Genomic DNA, 19,404 nt, shown 5'->3' on the forward strand with positions numbered 1-19,404 from the left:
CTGCAAACTTCAATAAGGAGAGATTAAACAAGTGAAAGAAAAAATTCTGGAAATCGATACCACTCCGTATTTTACCCATCCTGAGACACACCTTTTAAGCAGCTTTAAAGTTGTTAAACCCACCAGTGGCACTGCCAGCACTAAATACCTGAACTCTTATGTCCTCTAACCACTAGACCCTTCTGCTTCCACCATGAAAAGAGAAGAAATACAAAAGTTGCAACAAGGGAAATTCTGGCTAGCTATTAGGACAATGTGCTTTGCCATGAGAGCTCTCAGCGTTGGAGCAGGGTTCCAGAGAGGTGGGAAAAACTCTGGTTTTGGAGCTATTCAAAACTGAACTAGGCAGACCCGCTGAGCAACCTGTTCTAAGATGCTCCTGATTGACCAGATGATCACTTTCAGCCTAAATTGCTCTACGATTCTGTGCTATTCTGTGGCTGCCTCGGTGTTCAGGAGTCATACCTAGCTTTGTTTTGCATTAATTTTGATTCTGGTTGTATAAAATCTAAATATATCCAAAGCTGTTCTGAAAACTATGCAAATCTTTGGTAAAACTAAGCAAGGGCAGGTGTGTCCTGAGCGTGGGCTCGCTGAACATTGCTGCTCCTCTCCTAAGTATGACTTCTCAAGGAATGGGGAAAATGCAACTTACTGACCCAAATACAGGGTCCTCCATTAACACACCGATTCTAACATGAGAGCCCTGTCTAGAAATTATGAAGAACACCGAAAGATAGGAAAGCTGTGTTCTTTAGCCCTCCGAGGACCTGCTGCATGATCTCCACCAAGCCTCAGTCTGTGAACCTAAGATTTCCCATCTGTAAAACAGAGCCAGTAAAACCCACTTTTGTGAAGTGCAATGAAATTCTCAGATCACTGCTAAGTGCTTGTAGAAGTACTTAGAAATAACTGACCTTAAAGGATGAAAGCCTTTCAGAACATGTTTATTTTCGTAGCAATGCTGTATAAATGAAATGTTCAGAGGCACAACTTGTATTTCATATCTCAACTGGTGGGAATTTAAGTTGCAGACACAGGCATTTAGGGCTGAAAATTGCATTGACTTTCATGTTCATCCAAGTGTGGCAGCTACGCAAGCCACAGAATGCTCGAGAAGAAACCTACAACTAGTTGAGAACCCTAAATTGTTAGTAATAGCCATAAAATGAGATTTGCTGAATTTAGCAGGAGATGGTGAAATCTAATTGCAGTTGCCTTTGGAAAAGACATCATGATCAGCTCCTCACCTGGCTTTTGTATAACTGCATTACAGGCGTTTGCAATTTCTTCTCTCTTTGCCTCGTCAGGATATTGATTCTCATTGAAGTAACTGCAAGGAGGGGGAAGAAAAAAGTTTTTTTTCAGAAATCAGAGCACGAATGCTCCAAGCAGCTTCGCTAGAAGGTGTCAACCGCTAGTTTATGCATCACTCTTACCGAGATAATACAGACGTGGTAAATTTTATGTCAACCTTTATATGCATATGGTAGTATCAGCATGCACTCGTACCCACTCTTTGGAAACTTCCCAAATGCCTCAGATAATTGAATGTTATCTCAGTATTTGCAGCATCACCTCAGCATTCGGAATATCGTAGCAGGAGATACAACAAAGGAGGCAACGCTACGAACATCGGAGTTACGACTGTCAAGCAAAGCAACGTGTTACAAGACTTCATAGGCCATGCCTCTGCCTTTTTAATTACCATTTACTTTTTTTTTTTTTTAATTTCTCACCCCAAGCTCAGGCAGTGTCCTACAAATGACAGCCGTTCAATGTTTACTTTGATCACTGGGTTAATATACGCACACATATACATATATACCAATATGTATTATACACAAACACTCAGAAATATTGTGGATTTAGACAGATGTTATTAATACTGTATGGACAAAACTACACAGTAATACGGTAAGATTTCTAGTCAGATTTTTTTTAAAATCACAATGAAAAAAAATTAGATCTGCCCCAAAAACAACATATTCTGAGTATAGCATATTGTAACAGTAATTTTCTGAATAATTGTAATTTCATTGTACTTTATATGCAGTAAACATCCTATAAAAGTTAAATGAAGTAAAAGAAAAACCAGGGTAAGTACTTTAAAAATTTTAATGAACTGATTTACATTCTACAGATCTTATCAGATCCGCATTAAAAACACCAAACAGAGTCCTGTTTACTTCAATAGACTCTGATAAGCAAGCCACAGGCAGGAACTACTCCATTTTTCTGTAGATTGTCCATAATACATAATCCTGATAATTCTTTGATCGACTTTGATCAGCAGCAGGTGCAGATGTTGGACAGCTGCTCTTGCAATATTAGCTGGATGGTTGGAATTTATGATCTTGAAGGTCTTTCCCAACCTAAATGATTCTATGGTTTTCTTTTAATTTTAGACCATTTGCTAGTAGGAGAGTTAGGCATTATAAGGCATTTATTATTTCCCATGGTCATATTTCTCCTCTGGTGGATCTGCCCCAGCACAGCTGCTCTCTGTGGAGCAATTGGCTCTTTCCAACCTTCTTTTGAACAAGTGGTGCTCAAGCAGATCCCACTCTTTCACTTCCAGCTTAGAACAATCCACTGGAAATACGAATTTCGGACATTAGGTTTGAAATCTACGTACTGCTACTTCATCCTCTTGTTCCCGGCATTATTTTCAGCTACAGCTATGCCCACAGATGCCGTGCTATTTCCAAGTTGCTCTTCATTGACTAAGAGAAATCACACGTTAGCCCAGCTAGTTGCACTGCTAATGTACTTGATTCACTTGATTTGGCAGCTTGGAGAGCAAATAAAACCACAGAAACAGCTCCATTTTCACCAAATGAAGGGCAGGCGACATCTATACTACCAATTTGGGCATTGCAGGCAAACATATTTACACATAAACATCTACGTCTTCCCCGGATCTCACAGAGTTGCTTTTATGAAGCAGATCCTGAGAGACTGCCCAGAACTGTAATTCCCACTAGGCTTGAACCTCCTTGGAAAAAGAGCTGAGATTTTGCCATTAGATGTGAAGAAAACACCTGGTTACACTTAGGTAACTGGAAGCTTTTGAGTACAGAGCACTTTTATCTCTGGCACTGCCACCAGCAGGAACATTCCCTGAACCAGAGACTTTCTTCTCACCCAGCAATACCCCCAAGTCCCTGGGCATGGCATTTTTAAAAGTATATTCTTTCTTCTTTCAGGTATTATCCTTTCTATTATTATATCCTTTATAGTGATATATGTGCCCACGTAAACTTGCAAATTCCTGCTGAAAGGTGTGATGCTCTGCAGAAAGCATTTTTGGAGAAGGGAAAGTTGGAAAGCAGCCTAGAAAATGCTTTTTCTTGTCGTTAGTGCAATCGTCTCATGACTGTGTCTCAGCATCCCACCTACAAAACAGAGAACTCCCTCCTCTGCCCACAGCCAAGAACCATTTCCTCTTCTGAGTGCCATGAAATGAAGGAAAGTCAGGACTATTATTTATATGACTATATCATGTGCACTGGAGTTGTGGTCAGGACTCCAAGTCATCACTATGTGTACAAAAATTAACTCAGCAAATTTAGGTATTTTATGGGCTCCCTTTGCCAAACATTATTTCCTTTGTTTATGGATACTTGTGAGAAGTTGAGAACAAACACCATGCAACAAAACGCCATAAAGTTAGACAAACTGATGGATCTATACGATGAATTACTAAAACTAAAGGGTAAAACTCTGGTATCACGTGCCGTTATGGATTTAGATGGCCTGTGGTCACAGAGATGCTAGACAACGCCCAACTTCACTAAGACATGACAGAAGATGCAAAATCCAAGAAACGGTGTACATCTGAGCTGCCTATCCTTACGTTGATGCAAGAAACAGGCACCAATTAATCAAGACAAGACAATACAAGAGCCACGGGTGACCTTTCTCTTGGCGTGTAGTTAAACACTAGGCTTTTAGCAAGCCACTGAGTGCCATACACTTTGGCTGGCACAAACAAGAAAAAGGTCACATTTATTATTAATAACAAAACTTAGGGCAGGATTGCAATTCTCTGAGATAACATGAAATCTCTTCTTAACTTTCAGAACTGGACAATGAATGAGACATCTCTTAAGGGAAATGAGGCAGTTTTCCTTGTGTATTCAGACCATTTTTACGATTAAGAAAAACTCTCCGTTGAAACAGTAATTCATATCTACACACACGAAGACAAAATAAACTAAAAGTGTTTTCATTTTGATGGAAAAATATATTTCGATCCAGTCTTCTTAAGCATTTTCTTTAAACATCTTTTAATGTAAATATCTGATGGCTTCTACAAGGAAGTTGATCCCTGCTTGAAAATCTGGAACGGTTTTCCTCCTCATACCATGCTTTATGAAATAATACTCAAAATTTGCCAAGTTTCCAGGCAGCTCCCCTAGGTAAACGAGACTCTTTCACAAAGACCAGAAAGCTAAGGAGGTATCAGAGGGGGTCTGGAAAGGATCTGAATAGGTAAATTCAGTTTCTGTGGTTGGCACAGTAATCTTAGTACCTTCCTCTCCTTCCACCAACTAGCTTATTCCTCGTCCATGCTCATGACGTCTCCTCCTGTCCCCATGCACTGAAGCTGCCTATGATCTTGTCCAGCCCTCAACTTAGGTTGAGGGTTGGACAAGTACAAAGAAAAAGGTCACAAGTACAAAGAAAAAGGTCACAAAAGGTACAAAAAGTACCTGCCCCTGGATTTCTCCTGAAAAACATCTTCCCTATCACCATATTTTGCTTTTAACCTTTGACGTTGATTCTCAGCTGTTTTTATCAGAGAAGAGTTCGCACTCAGGAATCTTGAAGGAAAAGGTCTCATAGCTACAAGTACCTGAAAACATTACACGACTGCAACTCTAAGAGCTGATTTTCATCCTTGGCCTCCATTTACACAGTCTACTACCACATCACGTTTCTCTCCCTTCATTTATTTTGAGATCTTAATAGGATCTGTAGGTGACATGCCATGACACAAACCACAACATTTAAAGTCTTCCCAATGTTTCTGGGAAGTAGCTAAGAACAGCTGGGTTTTCAAGACAGAAACCAATACAACAACAACAAAAAAAAGACTTTATCATTGACTATTTTGGTTTGCTCATGTAGAAGTCGTGAACACGTTGTGATTTTTTTTTTTACTCCAGTTCCTCTTGCAAACAGCAAGTGAATTAATCTGCCTCCAGTTCTTTTTCTAATCGTCAGATGCACTCCTGCAGGAGACAGGGAAAGAACTCAGGACGTCTGAATTTCTCTGCACAGCTACAAACCACAGCCTGTTCACAAACCTGAAAGTTCCTGAAAACTACAGATGAAAAATATGAAGCCGTATGAACTTCAAAGGGGAAAAAAAAAAGAAAAATAGCAGGCACAAGTAAATCCTACAAAGGCATCCTGCTTTCTAGACAAAGGGCAGCTGTCAACTGAATGCCTTCAATGAAGAAACCAAATGATCTCTTTTGTAGAAAATGACAGTGGAGGATTAAAATGAAAAGTGGCCAAATAATTTACATGAGATGAGAATCCATATGATGGTAAAGAATGTAGATATCCTTGAAGCAGTTTCATTTCAATAACACTGAAGCCTAGAAAAACTGCAGATTCAGAGAAACCCTCTTTCTTTCAGGGATAATGTGCTTAGGACAATGACAGAGAGAGAATCCATCTCAGCCCCGGGCTCTGTAATGGAAGTTAACGCAATTCCTCCCCTCTTTACCAAGGTGCCCCTATCTGAATTCCTGCAACAGTTGCCAATCTTCTTTGCTGGGCTGTACGGCTTCTGTTATCCAGGCTGAGATATCAGATGCATTAAGCAATGCTTCAGTAGTGTTCCTGATAATCCACGGTGGAAGTTTTGCTGTTCCCTATCAGCTTTGCAGCTGCCAGGGACGTGTCTGAAACAAGCCAAGCTGCAGAGCAGCCGAGGGATGGCCGGATTCAGGGTGTTTTCGTGGGGCTGCATGTTGGATATCAGCAGATAAAAACCCAGCTCAGCAGACCCCGGGGCTGAGGAAAGGCTTAGTTTAAGGCACAGCACAGTGATTTAAGTGCAGGCTGAAAGGGAAGGTCCTATCTACTCCTTCGCTCCCTTTTTGCAGAAAGGTTTTCTGCCCGACTACTCCTCCGGTCCAGCTTTCCACCCATGCCAAGAGCAGAATTTGCACAGCCAAGGGATGTAGGCAGGAGATGGCAGAAACACACAGCTGGAACCGGCTCCTTCGGTGGCACTTCACATATATCCTCTTAAACTGATGCTAAAAGCAAAGCCTGAGCGATGAGCTTGTGGACTGGCCCAGAGATTTATAGGGGAAAAAATATAAATAAATAAATGCCCATATTCCCCGGGTCCCATCTGACCCCTGCTGATGAGAAGATCTTCCTGCCACCAGGGACAGAGCTCGTTGCCAAACCCTCCAGAGTCTCAAAATACACGAGAGTGCAAGCTGCTCTTTTGTCTTCGATAAGACTGCCTGTAATTTCAGCTCCCTATCTAGTTTCCCTTCAAACCACCCCTCTGCTTTCCACTGACAAGTTACACAAAACACTCGAATATAGTTACCTATTTTATCTCTCATTAGGATATTTATCAACCTGGTATCACGCAGGAGCAAGAGGTCACCGCTTCAGTCTTCGTGGCTTTTAACAGAACTATCATTCGGGCTGTCAAATCACTGGAAATATTCCTGAAGTTGGTCTGTCAACTGTGCCCGAGATCTTATCTCCGCATGGCATGAAGCAGACTGTCAGGGAAGTGACATTCAAAGCATAATCTCATTGGAAATTGTAATTACTAGTTTATTTCTCGGTAAATACTGGCCAAGAATATCACCAATGCTATTTTCATCGGGGTCAACAGATGACACTATCCGTTTTATCTACTGCTATTTCTGCAGATCCTACAATAACGGGATGTGTGTCAACCAACCAGTGCACCCCACAACACAGACAGCAAAATGAAAGCTCAAAGATATTATCGTCACTGATAAACTCTGGCAGAACGGAGAATTACTCCAAAGTTACTACCTTCTCCTTCCTCCAGAACCACAAAATGTGAGCAGCAGTGGAGTTGCTACGGGGAACATCTGGTGAGCCACTTTTGCACTTGAGATCAGCCAGGGATGAGAACTGCTTTGGGGATGTGAGCAGATGAACTTGAGTCTACGCAATCCTTCGGCTCAACTGGATCTTCCAACCAGGCAAAAGAGAAGTTAAAAAATATATATATCCCAAAATCCCCCAAAATACTGACAAACACAACTGTTGCAGCTCCTTATTGTTTTCCATATATGACTATCATTTAGCTAGGGACTTGTCCTTGGATTTTAAGGACAAGAAACCAATGTGGGACTCCAGCCTGACCTCTTCTACAGCACTGACCCAAGGTTCCTCAGCGATTCTGACACTAATCACTAATCTGACACGTAAGCCCAGCTCTTCTGTTTGACCTTCAGAGATATTTGGCCCCAGTGTAAAAATCTTGCATTTTGTCCAATGGAGAACTACCATAACTTAAAAAAATGCTTTGGAACCAAATTCTAGGAATACTCACTCTTCAAAAATCTGCATCTCATTCCTAGCTTCAGCTTTCAACCCCAGTGGACTGCTGAACTCTTCATGAGAACAGTCCTGAACTCTCTCCTTATAACAGAAGTTTCATTCTCATCCTTCTTTTCATGAAAAGTGCAAATCAGGAGGAGAGATCTCAACAGGACTTGATTACTTACAGCACCAGACATACATAAATTGTAATTGTTGTTTTGCACGTCTGTCTCTGTTTGTGTACAGAAATTGCATAATCATGTCAGTGCACATTTAAAAAACTCACACACAAGGGTCGATTCTTTAGCCTGGTTGTACAAATCCGTGGCTAAACTCAGAAAGTCACTTTACTGATTCTTCTGAGCAGGAGCAATCTCTACAACATAAATTAAAACATCGGAAATACACCTTGCACTGGAGTGTGTAGAACTCTGACCTTCAAAGCTACTCCAATATCAACAAGTTTCTAATTTTTTAAACGTCATTTTCTTGATATTTTGACAGCACTCTCAAGCACCAACACAATCCTATCAAGCTATTAAAATTATCCCCCAAATTGTTGAAAACCAGAATTAATTGATAATAGCTCTGAAAGCCTCATACTTTCAAGAGATAATCTATGCCTCCTAATCTATAGCACCCTACCGTCGAGATAATTAACAATTAAAATAAGAATAGTTAAGACATCAGAGGTGGCGATTTACTCTTCCTTGTAATTGGATTTGGTGATAAGAATATTTTTTGAAATTACACAACAGCTGTCTTCCGAGCAGAAGAGATTTGGACTTTTCAGCAATTTGAAACAAACGCATAGGTACGTTCTGCTGCAGGCACCTTGAAGACACCGACACACAATGGCTAAATCTGTACAACTCTTCTTACACTTAATGGTGTTCCAGACTCCTAAAACTAACATAGCTGGCTGAATTATTCACAAAATAAGAGGGAAAAAATGACAGATTTTTATTTTTTTTAAAGCCAGCAACTATCACATCAAGACATGATCAAGTGAGAATTATTCTGTAATATTTCCACAACCAGTTGGTGTGAGCACACGGCACCTTCAAAGCTCTTCTAGCAAGGCATCTAAGCATGAATAACGTGTGAGTCTTGTTCTGCTTTATTTACTTGCATTTTTTAAATTGAGACCTACACACTACAAGGCTATTTATGTGCATTAAATCCTTTGGGCTTAACCCCATGATAAACCGGACCTTTGTGAAGACATCTGAGGAACAAATATCTCATCTACAATTTTGAACTTTGTACAGGGGAAGAGTTATTGAAGTGACATCCTCTGGATTAGCCAGTGCTCACAAAGCAGGGTCAGTCCATGGATGAAACATCTCTAAGAAGTGATGAGACCCTACAGAAATCATCCCTGGCACTACAGCAAGAGCCTACCCACTCGTAGGGCATGTGTTTGCTGCTTGGTAAGCCCAGCTTTCCAGGGGGATATACCATAATCAAAACTGTGGTTATTAGAAATAAGGTTTGCAGGACAACAGAAGATTCCAGGGGTTTATCTGGCAATATAAATAAATACAAAATGTATTAATTGAATTTTACATTGCTCAACCCAAAATTTCATTCTGTTCTCTTTCAGGAAATACTTAAGAGTCAGAATCTGAGTTTTCTGCTCATCTGAAGTAAGGTATTTCTAAAAGTATAGTCTATCCTTGCCTCAAAATTGTGCTCTAATGTTAAGTTCAGCACTGGATCATGCAAAAAAACATATATACAGAACGCCAAGTGTGAGCAGCAAGGTCCCCCAGGTTGTTACCAGTTAAGTCTCGGTGTGGTCACATTTTTCAGCATTTTCTACTCCTCCTAGCTGTAAAGCTTTTAAGTCACACTTTGTCCCAAGCCTCCAGGAGAGGAAAAACACCACCCATGACATTTGTGATAAAGCTTAGGATGAGCTGACAACTTCCTGTGCGCTGCTAAATCACTAGCCTTTTCCCCTCAAAGGTCCACAAGTTTTTATGTACAATTTCCAGTACTTGACCTGACTCAGCTTAGCTTAGCTCTGGAGGGCCGAGCCAGCCATCACTGTTGCTGCATTTTCAGGAAATAAAAATTGATTAAACTAATGAAAGGACCCTACAGAATCCAAAGCCTTAGGTAAGGCCAATTCTTGCAGGATATCCAGGGCATAAAGTCAAGAGGCTGAGGATCAAAGCTTCTGATTTTGGGCTCATCACATGTATTTTTCCTAATGGCTGGTACCTTTGAGACCTGGACCAGAACTATTATTGCATTAAGTGTTGCACAGACACAAAGCAGAGAAATTAATTTAATTTTCAGATATTAATAGAAGAATTTAAGAGTGGGAGAACAGCAAAGGTAAGAGATACACACACAAGAAAGCAGCTGCAGAGCCATGAAATAAATCCACAGCTCCTGACTCCTGGATCTGTACTCTATATCATGAGCTGTGATTTCTGCCATGTACTTCCTCCTAAATGTCATTGCCACTGCAGCTCAGAAAAGCCAAGCTCCCTGGGGACAGCCTCATCTGCTCTTTAGGAGGTATGACTAAAACAGCACTGGTAGTAATACTCTAAAAGCAACCGAGGAGTTCTTGACGACATCTCTGTATCTAGAAAAATCAATTATTCTTTGTCATTTTGGGGACTTCAGCAAAGCATTTGATACAGGGACGAATGGAAAATTATTAATAATAAAGATTGGTATAATTATGAGTTAGTTGCCTTAAGAAGTGGACTGAAAATTGAAAATAATGGCTTGGAAGGAGGTTATCAGTGGTATTTCTCAAGCAGCATTGTAGGAGTATCTTAAGAATGAAAACACTTCAAGATCTTGACATGAAGTCTGAACAAGGTAACGCACTCTGCTGATGACAAAGTCAGAACTCATGTCAATGCAGAGATTTGGAGTATCATAAAAAGAAACAGGCAAACCTGAGGGCAAGAACTAGAGAGAAATTTAAGAGTCCACTATATAAGGGTACATGTTTGGGAACAACAGCAGCTACTGATGTACACAAAAGTATCACCAGCTGGAATAGAAAGATCATTGCCTCTTAAGTGACTGTAGGATGACTGAAAGACAGTGCAACAAAATCACCAAAACAGCAAAACCTGGATATTTCTATCAGCATGCTGGCTGTTTCCAGTACAGAAAGAAATCCATCCAAATAGTTGCACAAGAGACAATGTACAGTCCTGGCCACATATTCAAGAAAGCTGAATTTAAAACTCATCAGACCACAGAGCAATCAGGGCAGCAGAGGAATGGAATCTCTATCTTGCAAGAGATACAGCTTGTTTTACCTGAGCAAACCTCAAGGCTGAGATGAGGTTATGGTTTACCATAAATACATGAAGGATGAAGAGGGTCAACACTGGAGACAAGAGCTGGAGGTCAGGATCTATTCTAGTTAAATGATAATATTGATCCAACAAGGATGGGTACATACTGGTCACAGACAATCTCAGAAACGTAGATTTTTAACTGCTGAAACAATAAAAGCCTGCTGGGTAGCAGTCTCCCAGTAGGCTTTTGTACCCTTGGCAATATCTGCTTGTAAGATAGAGAATTTAATCAGTTTCTGAAAGGGATATAATAAAGGTTGAGTGAAACGAGAAGCTGGACATGAAACAGGAAGTCCCAGTCCAATGTTCCTGTGATTAGGAGAATATCAAGGAGTATTTAGAAACTGAAAGAGCGCCAGCCCATGAACATAATCACTAACAAATCAGATGACCTTTTCTATATGTTTTGTTCTTATGTACCCTATTTTCTTCTTTTTTTTTTCTTTGTTTATAAGAAAATCGTATTAAAAAAGCTTTTTGGAACAGCTCCACGTTTTCTATTTTGTTGACAAAGTTCCTCACAAACAGTGCAGTATTCAAAACAGATTAAAACTTATGCATGCTGTGAAGGAAACTCAAGCAAAAAAGAAAAAAAGGTCAATTGTGCAATCCTGGACTAGAAAAAGAAAAGGATAAAAAAGAATCTAGGATGTGGTAGTGACTTTTGTGGTTAAAGCCCATATGGTTCCCTGATAACACATTCTTTTTAGTCTGTTTAAAGTGCTCCACAGTCTGACCAAGAGCCCATAAATACATGATGCAACATACTTAAAGAGTTTTACTTAGGAATTTTGCTCCCTCACTTCTCCATGTAATTACTCTGTTTATTACTTGTATAAAGACCTCACATCTGTTACTAGATGGCACTGAATTTCCTTTCACTGAGGTAGGTTTGGACTCTGTTCAGAGACTAGCTGCAGTGAGAGTCAGCACGAGGAGTTTGCATCCTTTTGGAAACCAGAAATGGGCACATCCAGCAGCGAGCTGAGTTGGACAGTGCTCATGGGCACTCCTTGCTGACAGCTGGCTGCATCAAAACACAAAGTGACAAGGTGCCAACCTGATCACTAATTCCATCCGAATGCTCAAGATTTTAATTTTGTGATTCACTTAAGTGGGTTTACTCTGTGGATAATATTACATACGGGTCAGGTAAATCTCCCTGTGAGCCATGACTGTTCATCTTAGTTGAACTTGGACCTGCAATGACCCTCCTTGCCAGGTTTTGTCTAGTCCATTCTCAGGAGGTTAGGTAAGCTGAAAAAGAGCCAGAAGGAATGATCACAGCTTTATGATCACTTGTGCTCGTTACTGCAAAAGGAGCCATTTGCTGTTGCACTATCTGCTAAACTTCCCAGAAGTTTGCTGTCAAAAACTGAGTACACTCCCCAGCATTGTCTCAAGCTCCTTCAGTACAGACACAGAAATAGTAGAGTAAAACTGTTACATCCTCGTACCAGAGCACATTCAAAGATACAGGTAAGAAAATAAAGGTGTAGGTAATTAAAGCAAGCTTTTTGTTACTATTTGATCCTGTGTACTTTAAACAGGATAATCGCAGGAAGAAGAACTCCAAGAAGTCTATTGCTGCAATAGAAGAAAGCTCACAGAGAGAGATCCACAGCACAGGACTTGTACTTTTACACTGCACATAGAGCAAGCAGCATCTAGAGGTCTCAGCATGACTGTAGACAGCCCACTTTAGTACGTTCTGTATATGAACAAAATACAGTCCTTGGCTCAAAGAAGTTATGACCTAAAAAGATTGTAATTAAAAGTGGCATTATTTAATGTTCTGGAAAGTAAAAGATTTATTTTAGATACAAATAAAGCAGATAGTTGCCATAAATTTCAGAAGTATCTAAACACACCCACAATTGAACTTCATCAGCTGTCTTTGCAAAAAGCAGAGTAATGCACACAGTACAGAACAAACTACTCATGTACACCAACTGGTTCTAAATTAGTTATAACCATTAAGGAAAATACACACAAATCATTGCGGACTACTCGAAGAAAACATACTTACAATCAATATACAAAACTGATCAGCAAAAATCAGCTGGTAGGCTGAAGGTCAGGGAACAACAGGAATAAGATTCTGCTGTCTGTATAAACTGGAATATTCCCTCTGGAAATATGGTAATCAGTACTGCTCCAGTCCCTTCTCCCCTGCCCTGCATCACTAAAAATTAAAAATGCAGAACCACAGAACCCCGTAATGGTTGAGGGTAGAAGGGGCCTCTGGAGGTTGCCTGGTCCAACCCTGCTGCTCAGGCAGGGCTGCCTGGAGCAGGTTGCTCAGAAGAAACAGAAAAGGTCCAGAGAAGAGTAATAATGCACGCTATTAGGGGCAAGGAAAAACTTTCAGTATAAGAAGAGGTAAGAGAAGAACTGGTTAATTCAGAAAGATAATCAGTACATTAATAGCAGTATACAAAATGAATGATCATGGGAAGACAAATGCCATGTAATGCAATGTTCGGATTCCTTCTTCTGCTCAGGCAAAAGGGACCTCCAAGTTTTTAAACGTATTTTAGCATACGAAATGGAACCAGGTACTAATTAGTTCTCATGAAGTATCCTGAAGACCTTCACAGCATTTAGAAGGAATTACATATTTATGTGAATAATAAGAATACCCACAGCAGGGTTTTAAGAAAATTAGAGTAAGAGATAAGAGGTTTTGTCCACAGCTGTATGCGTGCAAGCCATGTGTGAGCTAGCTCCTGACCATGGAGGATAGGTAGAAAGAATAACAAACACCATCATCATCATCACCTGCGTTACTGCCAAGCCTCCAAGTGGCAGTCAGGTGCCAGAACACAGCTCTACAAGCTGGGACACTCACATGAAATCAATGCAAGGGCAAAAAAGGCAGCTGGACGTTGCACCTGTAAGCATCAAGGGGTACGCTGTGGAGTATGGGGTCCATGATCTGGGTTGCTCCAGTAGATGCTCTTAAAAACAAGAATTCAAGAATTGGTTAAGGGCTCTTAGAGATCCTCTGATACAACTGAGGTACTGCAGCCAGCAAAAAGGACATCAGCCTGCGTGGTAAGCACTGGCCATGCCTTTCTGCATCTTCACTGAAAGCATCTGGGCACTAATAGAGATTTCTGATCCCGGCTGTTTGTGAATTGCTGTGATACTATGAGAAGACAATGACATAGCTTAGGTGAGGTCCTGCTCCTGACCTTCATGAGCAGGAGACAGAACTCTGAATATCTCAACTGGCCCTGCAGAAATGCAGAGTATCTGGGCTAGAGAAGAGCTCCCATTCTTGAAATATGGGCTTATTGCATCAGACAGTGCAGTTACAGGTCAGACTGACAAGGCTTGCTTTGCAAATGTTGCTTTCAGTTATTTTGACCTTGGCAAAAAAAAAAAAATATCTGGAGTCTGCTGCAAGGAGTTGCCCCTCCCACAGATCTCTTTTTTTTATTATTAAAAAAAAAAAAGGAGAGAGAGAACAAAGATACAAAAAGCACCTGAGCTCCCTGAAGAAGAAAAATAACTCATTAGGTGCTGGATCCTTCAAGAGACCAGCGGCTGGTGAGCACTTTGGGCAGACATCCTAGTATTGCATTTTACTGCGTGCTCTCTGCCAAACTGGGATTTGCTTACAGCTGATTAGAATAGGAAGCTTGCATATTATGCATGTCTAAGAGGGAACGTGGCTTCATCTAATGCAAAATAAGAACAATGCTGTGTAGTAAGCATAAAATGGCTGCTCTTGCATTTCCTGAAGACATACAGCGATGACCCCGAGTCAAACCACTTGAACTTTCAGATAATAAAACGATCTTGCTTGTGCCTAAGTTGTAAAGCGAACTTTGCTGAATGCCTTTGCAGAAGTGCCTGTGCTCACAGATCTCACAGCCCTTCACGAGCTTGAACAGAAAATAAAGATCCGAAAAAAAATTCCCTTCCTAGGTCTCAAAGGACTTAATGAAGTTAAACCTCCCACTGCGACTTGCTGACTAACAAACACCTTATAATAGAATAGAAGGAGCTGGAAAGTAATGCAAAGAAGTCACTCGACGTTTCCCTCTCCGCTGAGATCAAGTATATCAGAACAATCCTGACAGGTTTTTAGCTAATATGCTCCTCAGAAAGACTCCATAATTTCTGCGGATAACCTTAGTGCTCAACCATCCTTAAAGACAGAAAGTTTTTCTTAATGCCAAACACAAATCTTCCTTGGTAGCCTGAAGGTTACAGGCTTTTAGCTTCTTGCTCGTACCTTTGTTTGCTCTGGTGCAGCCTCCCAAACAGGCACCAGGTATTTTACAGTCGAGAACGGAGTCAGAGAAAGGTTCAATGACATCCGAGGGGCACCTCGCTCGCTCCAACAAACCTGAGGAAAAGGAGCAGAATTTCCGAGCCAACTGGTGGACGTCGTTACATTGATGAGAAACTGATGGTCTGGTTTTAACAATATACGAGCCTAATGGAAGAGACCGAAAGACATTACTTCCTGCTCTGTTGTCAGCCTGAAGAGGGAGAAACACAATGAATCCCAAACTTAAATCTCCTCCAAAGCCTTGCACAGGAAACTTAGATCCCCTATGGGGCCGGTATTAAGGTTCTGCTAGAAGACATAACTAAGAGTAATGGGATGAAATTAACTAAGAAAATTTCCTAACTGAATTTCAGGAGCTAATAGAGCTCTCATTTTCCCCGGGGAAGCTGTGGAAGCCCCAGCGCTGGGGAGAGCAGCAGTAATAGCGCTTTCACAATCGGAAGAATTTCTAATAAGGCATGTCAGCCCTGATAGCGCTCAGCGCCAGAACCATGCACAGGGCTCGGCTGGCCCAGCCCAGCGCCGCCGGGCTGGGATCACAGCAGAAGTTGCTCCTTCAGGAGGACAGGCGAGGCTACATGTCCTGCAAGTGACCGTGCAGCTGATGGAAACACAGCAGTGGTTTGGGCACAAAGATGACTTTCGTAGCCAGCTTGGGCCCGCTGTGAAGAGGGAACAAGACTCCAGCCTGGTTGAATCAGACAAGAAGTTTGGCAGCGACACCAGGGTAATCATGGAATTGTAGGGGTTGGAAGGGACCTCCAGAGACCATCGGGTCCAACCCCCTGCCAAAGCAGTTCCCTAGAGCCTGCTGCCCAGGGAGGCGTCCAGATGGGCCTTGAATATCCCCAGAGACCCCAAAACCTCCCTGGGCAGCCTGTCCCAGTGCTCTGGCACCCTCACCGTGAAGAAGTTCTTTCGTGTGTTGGTGTGGAACTGCCTGGGCTCCATTTTGTGGCCATGGCCCCTTGTCCTGTCCCCACAAACACTGAAAAGAGGTTGGCCAAATCCCTCTGCCTCCCACACTTCAGTTATTTATAAGTATTGCTAAGATCCCCTCTCAGTCTTCTCTTCTCCAGGCTGACCAGCCCCAGGTCTCTCAGCCTTTCCTCACAGGGAAGATGCTCCAGGCCTCGTATCATCTTTGTGGCCTTCCACAGGACTCCTTCCAGGAGATCTAAACCTTAGGTTACATCTTCAACGATGCCAGCACAACTGCTGGGATGACCACGCTTTTAACCAACTCATCCAAGTCCAACCAGACAAAACCAGAACAAAATACAGGCAAGCAAACCACCACCACCAATAATCACCGAAAATGTGTACATCTCCCTGTCAAGCTTTCCCTTCCCCGCTCTCTCCGTCGTACATTCCTGTCATTTGCCCTGAGCCAGTTCTGGCGTGCCCCCGTTGCATGGCAAGCTGAATCAATTCACTGAAATGAGGGGAAAAAATATGTATTTTTTTTTCCGAACTGAGCTGAATTGGCTGGTATTTCCATCAGGCAAGAAGCGTATCTGGCACAATGCAGGGTGGCAGCAGTAGGGAAACTGAGGAGGAGGAATCGAGAAGGGTGATGAGACAGGATAACACCTAAAGGATGAGATGGTGACAAACTGTTAATTCAGCTCAGCTCTATCACGAAACGATACCCTCCGTATCTTGGGAAATCTAAACCCATTTCTCTTATGAATAAAGTTGCCGTGGCTCACAAAGCCAAGTGGAGCACCCGACTCCATTTTGCCACCTGTGAAATGGGGATAATAGGGATCGGTATCGTTTAGTCCTATTTAACCTAAATATTTCTTTACATCTTTGCTTTGAGAGGAATGGAAAGTGTTACAATAAAAATACAGACACACAAACCAAAACGACCCTCACTAGAAAAGTCCCTCCTCTCTAGACAAATTGAAATATTTTCAACTAATGAATTACTCATTTTGTTTAGAGCAGAATTTATAGTTATTTTAATGCAGTATTTGGATGAAGCATATACTTAAACAACATTCAAGCCCTCCCCCCATCAGTCTTCACTGGTACTCAGCAAGAGTGCCTCAAAACGGGTGTAGCCATTGATTCTGCTGCCAATCTTAGACGTTTTTTTAGCAACAATTTGCCTGAAAAAGAAGATAAACCTCAACTGCAACATACAATTACAGGAGAAGCACAAATAACTTAAAGAAGGAGAAAAAAAAAAAAAAGATAGACAAGACAACACAGCTTCATTAAAAAAAAAAAGAAAAAAAAAAACCCTAAGGGGATTTTCAATTTCATAGTTCTAATGAGAAGGGTTGAAAAGAGGTAAAGCAGAGGGAGAAAAAAAATCTTTGGGACAAGATGTAACAAAGGAGAACACGAAATTGAACCAGCACCAGACTTTCAAGTTTAACCTCCGGTTTCAATGGAAAGGACTGTCGTCGTCGTAGCTCTATTCCCCAAGGAGGGTAAGCCACACAACAACATCAGTGCTCACAAAACTCAGCATATTTCATGAGGAGGAGGCTCAAGAAGAGAACAGGTCAAGGTTGATATCACTAGCACAGCAGCAAGAGGGAGCTTGCACTGCAGTTGTCTGAACCACACCTAGTCTGCAGTTAAATATAGAACTTTACTTTCTGGAACTATTGCTCCTCATAACCTTCAGAGCATAAATATTCGGAGCGATATTAAAAAAAAAAAATAGAAAGGAAAGGGAGAAAGAGACTTTCTGAATCTATTGTCCGAAATCTAAGCCTAGCGACTAATAAACCATCCTGGGAGAATTTCCAAAAAAGCAGTAAAGATTGCAGAATTGAATTACAGAAACCACAAGCAGCGTTCTGGAAATCTAGTATAAACCAATTAGTTTCTTTAATACACATACCCTACACACGGACACTTATGCACACCAGACATTTAAATACATGTGGTGGCCCTCACTATAATTTTAATTACATCAGGTTGGCACCGACGTAGTAATTAATTGCGTTGGAATTAGTGTTCATTTGCATCTTTACAAACAGAGGAGCCCTCAACCTTCAACCCTCACCTTTCTCATGAAGTTCATGGACCAAATCCTGAGCAGTGCTGTGCGTTTTCAGTTGGAGAGCCTGCTGGAAGTGAATCTCTCTCATTTTTGCAATCACATTCAGATCCTTCCCTTGAAGTGCTCTCAGCTGCTATGACACACTGACTTCTACCAACTGCATTTCATACCAACTGATTCCAAGTCAAAAGCGCATCCCACAATTAACTCACAGAGCAGCCCGAGACTTTGATCCTCATCCAAAAACTGCTTATACAGCTTCACAGCCACGTTTTACAAGTTTACGGGAAAAAGGAGTTCTGCATCACCTACACAGGAGTTTCCATTGATGTCCAGACTCAGCCCTCCTTCCTTTAGGCACCTAGCTAAATCACCAAAATTAGGTGCCATTGCAGAAGGCTCCTTTCTCGTAGGTAGAAGGGCTAACGTACCCCTCCCCAGTTGCAGCAGCGTGTTGGAATTAACTTCTAGATCCCTGCTGAATAGCAGGAGAGCCCGGATGAACAAGCACTTTGCTGAGATATCCCCAAAAGAAGCTGAGAATGAGGTGCCTAAACCCCTGCACACACCAAAAGCACGTTGAGATGCTGCAGGACATTCAAACACAACACCACGAAACACATTTAATTAAGGACTGTAGTCCATCAAACAGAGTACAATGCCTCCCCTCCCAGTCAAAACCTAATCCTGTAGAGGAAAACACAAATTACCAGCTGGCACCAGATCACACGCAATGCCAAAAACTGTTTTTAGGGGCCAGGTGTTGCTTCCTGACCCTATGGCACCAAGCAAACCTGATCCGCTCGAGACATCCACGGGTCTGGTTACCTCCAGCCTGGCCGGGGCTCCGAGGTGTGTTACTGGAGGACTCTGGTGACTTGTAAGTGAAATTAGCTTCTCCCCAGGGCTCCCACGAGAGCGTTTTCCTCCCACTGTTTCAAAACTTGTCACATAAAAGAGCTCATCCTTACGGCTCCGCCAGGCCTATTAAAGTCGCACAGTTAAGCAACCATATTCCCCCACTTGCTTTATGGTGTAGTTTTATTGCCATACAAAGCTTTTACCACGGCCCAAGTTTACTGTATTCTTGCCTCCAGTAAAACTCTCGGCCATGCTTTCCAGAACCTACCCAGGAGGTTGTGAAACGCTCTGCCTGCGGTGACCTCTCA

At 41.8% G+C, this 19,404-nt stretch overlaps 1 protein-coding gene across 8 annotated transcripts in view; it reads right to left on the reverse strand.

Annotated features, from left to right (window-relative positions):
• HMBOX1 (homeobox containing 1) overlaps positions 1-19,404 on the reverse strand; it is a 117,232-nt gene that overhangs the window by 23,198 nt on the left and 74,630 nt on the right. For all 8 annotated transcript variants that reach the window (XM_084284783.1, XM_084284782.1, XM_084284781.1 and 5 more), the window contains exon 7: positions 1,251-1,333. In XM_084284783.1, coding sequence (XP_084140909.1) covers positions 1,251-1,333 — 83 coding nt within the window. The remainder of the gene's footprint in view (positions 1-1,250; positions 1,334-19,404) is intronic.

This window comes from Netta rufina (assembly GCF_964035555.1).
Source record: "Netta rufina genome assembly, chromosome: 3".
NCBI lineage: Eukaryota > Metazoa > Chordata > Aves > Anseriformes > Anatidae > Netta > Netta rufina.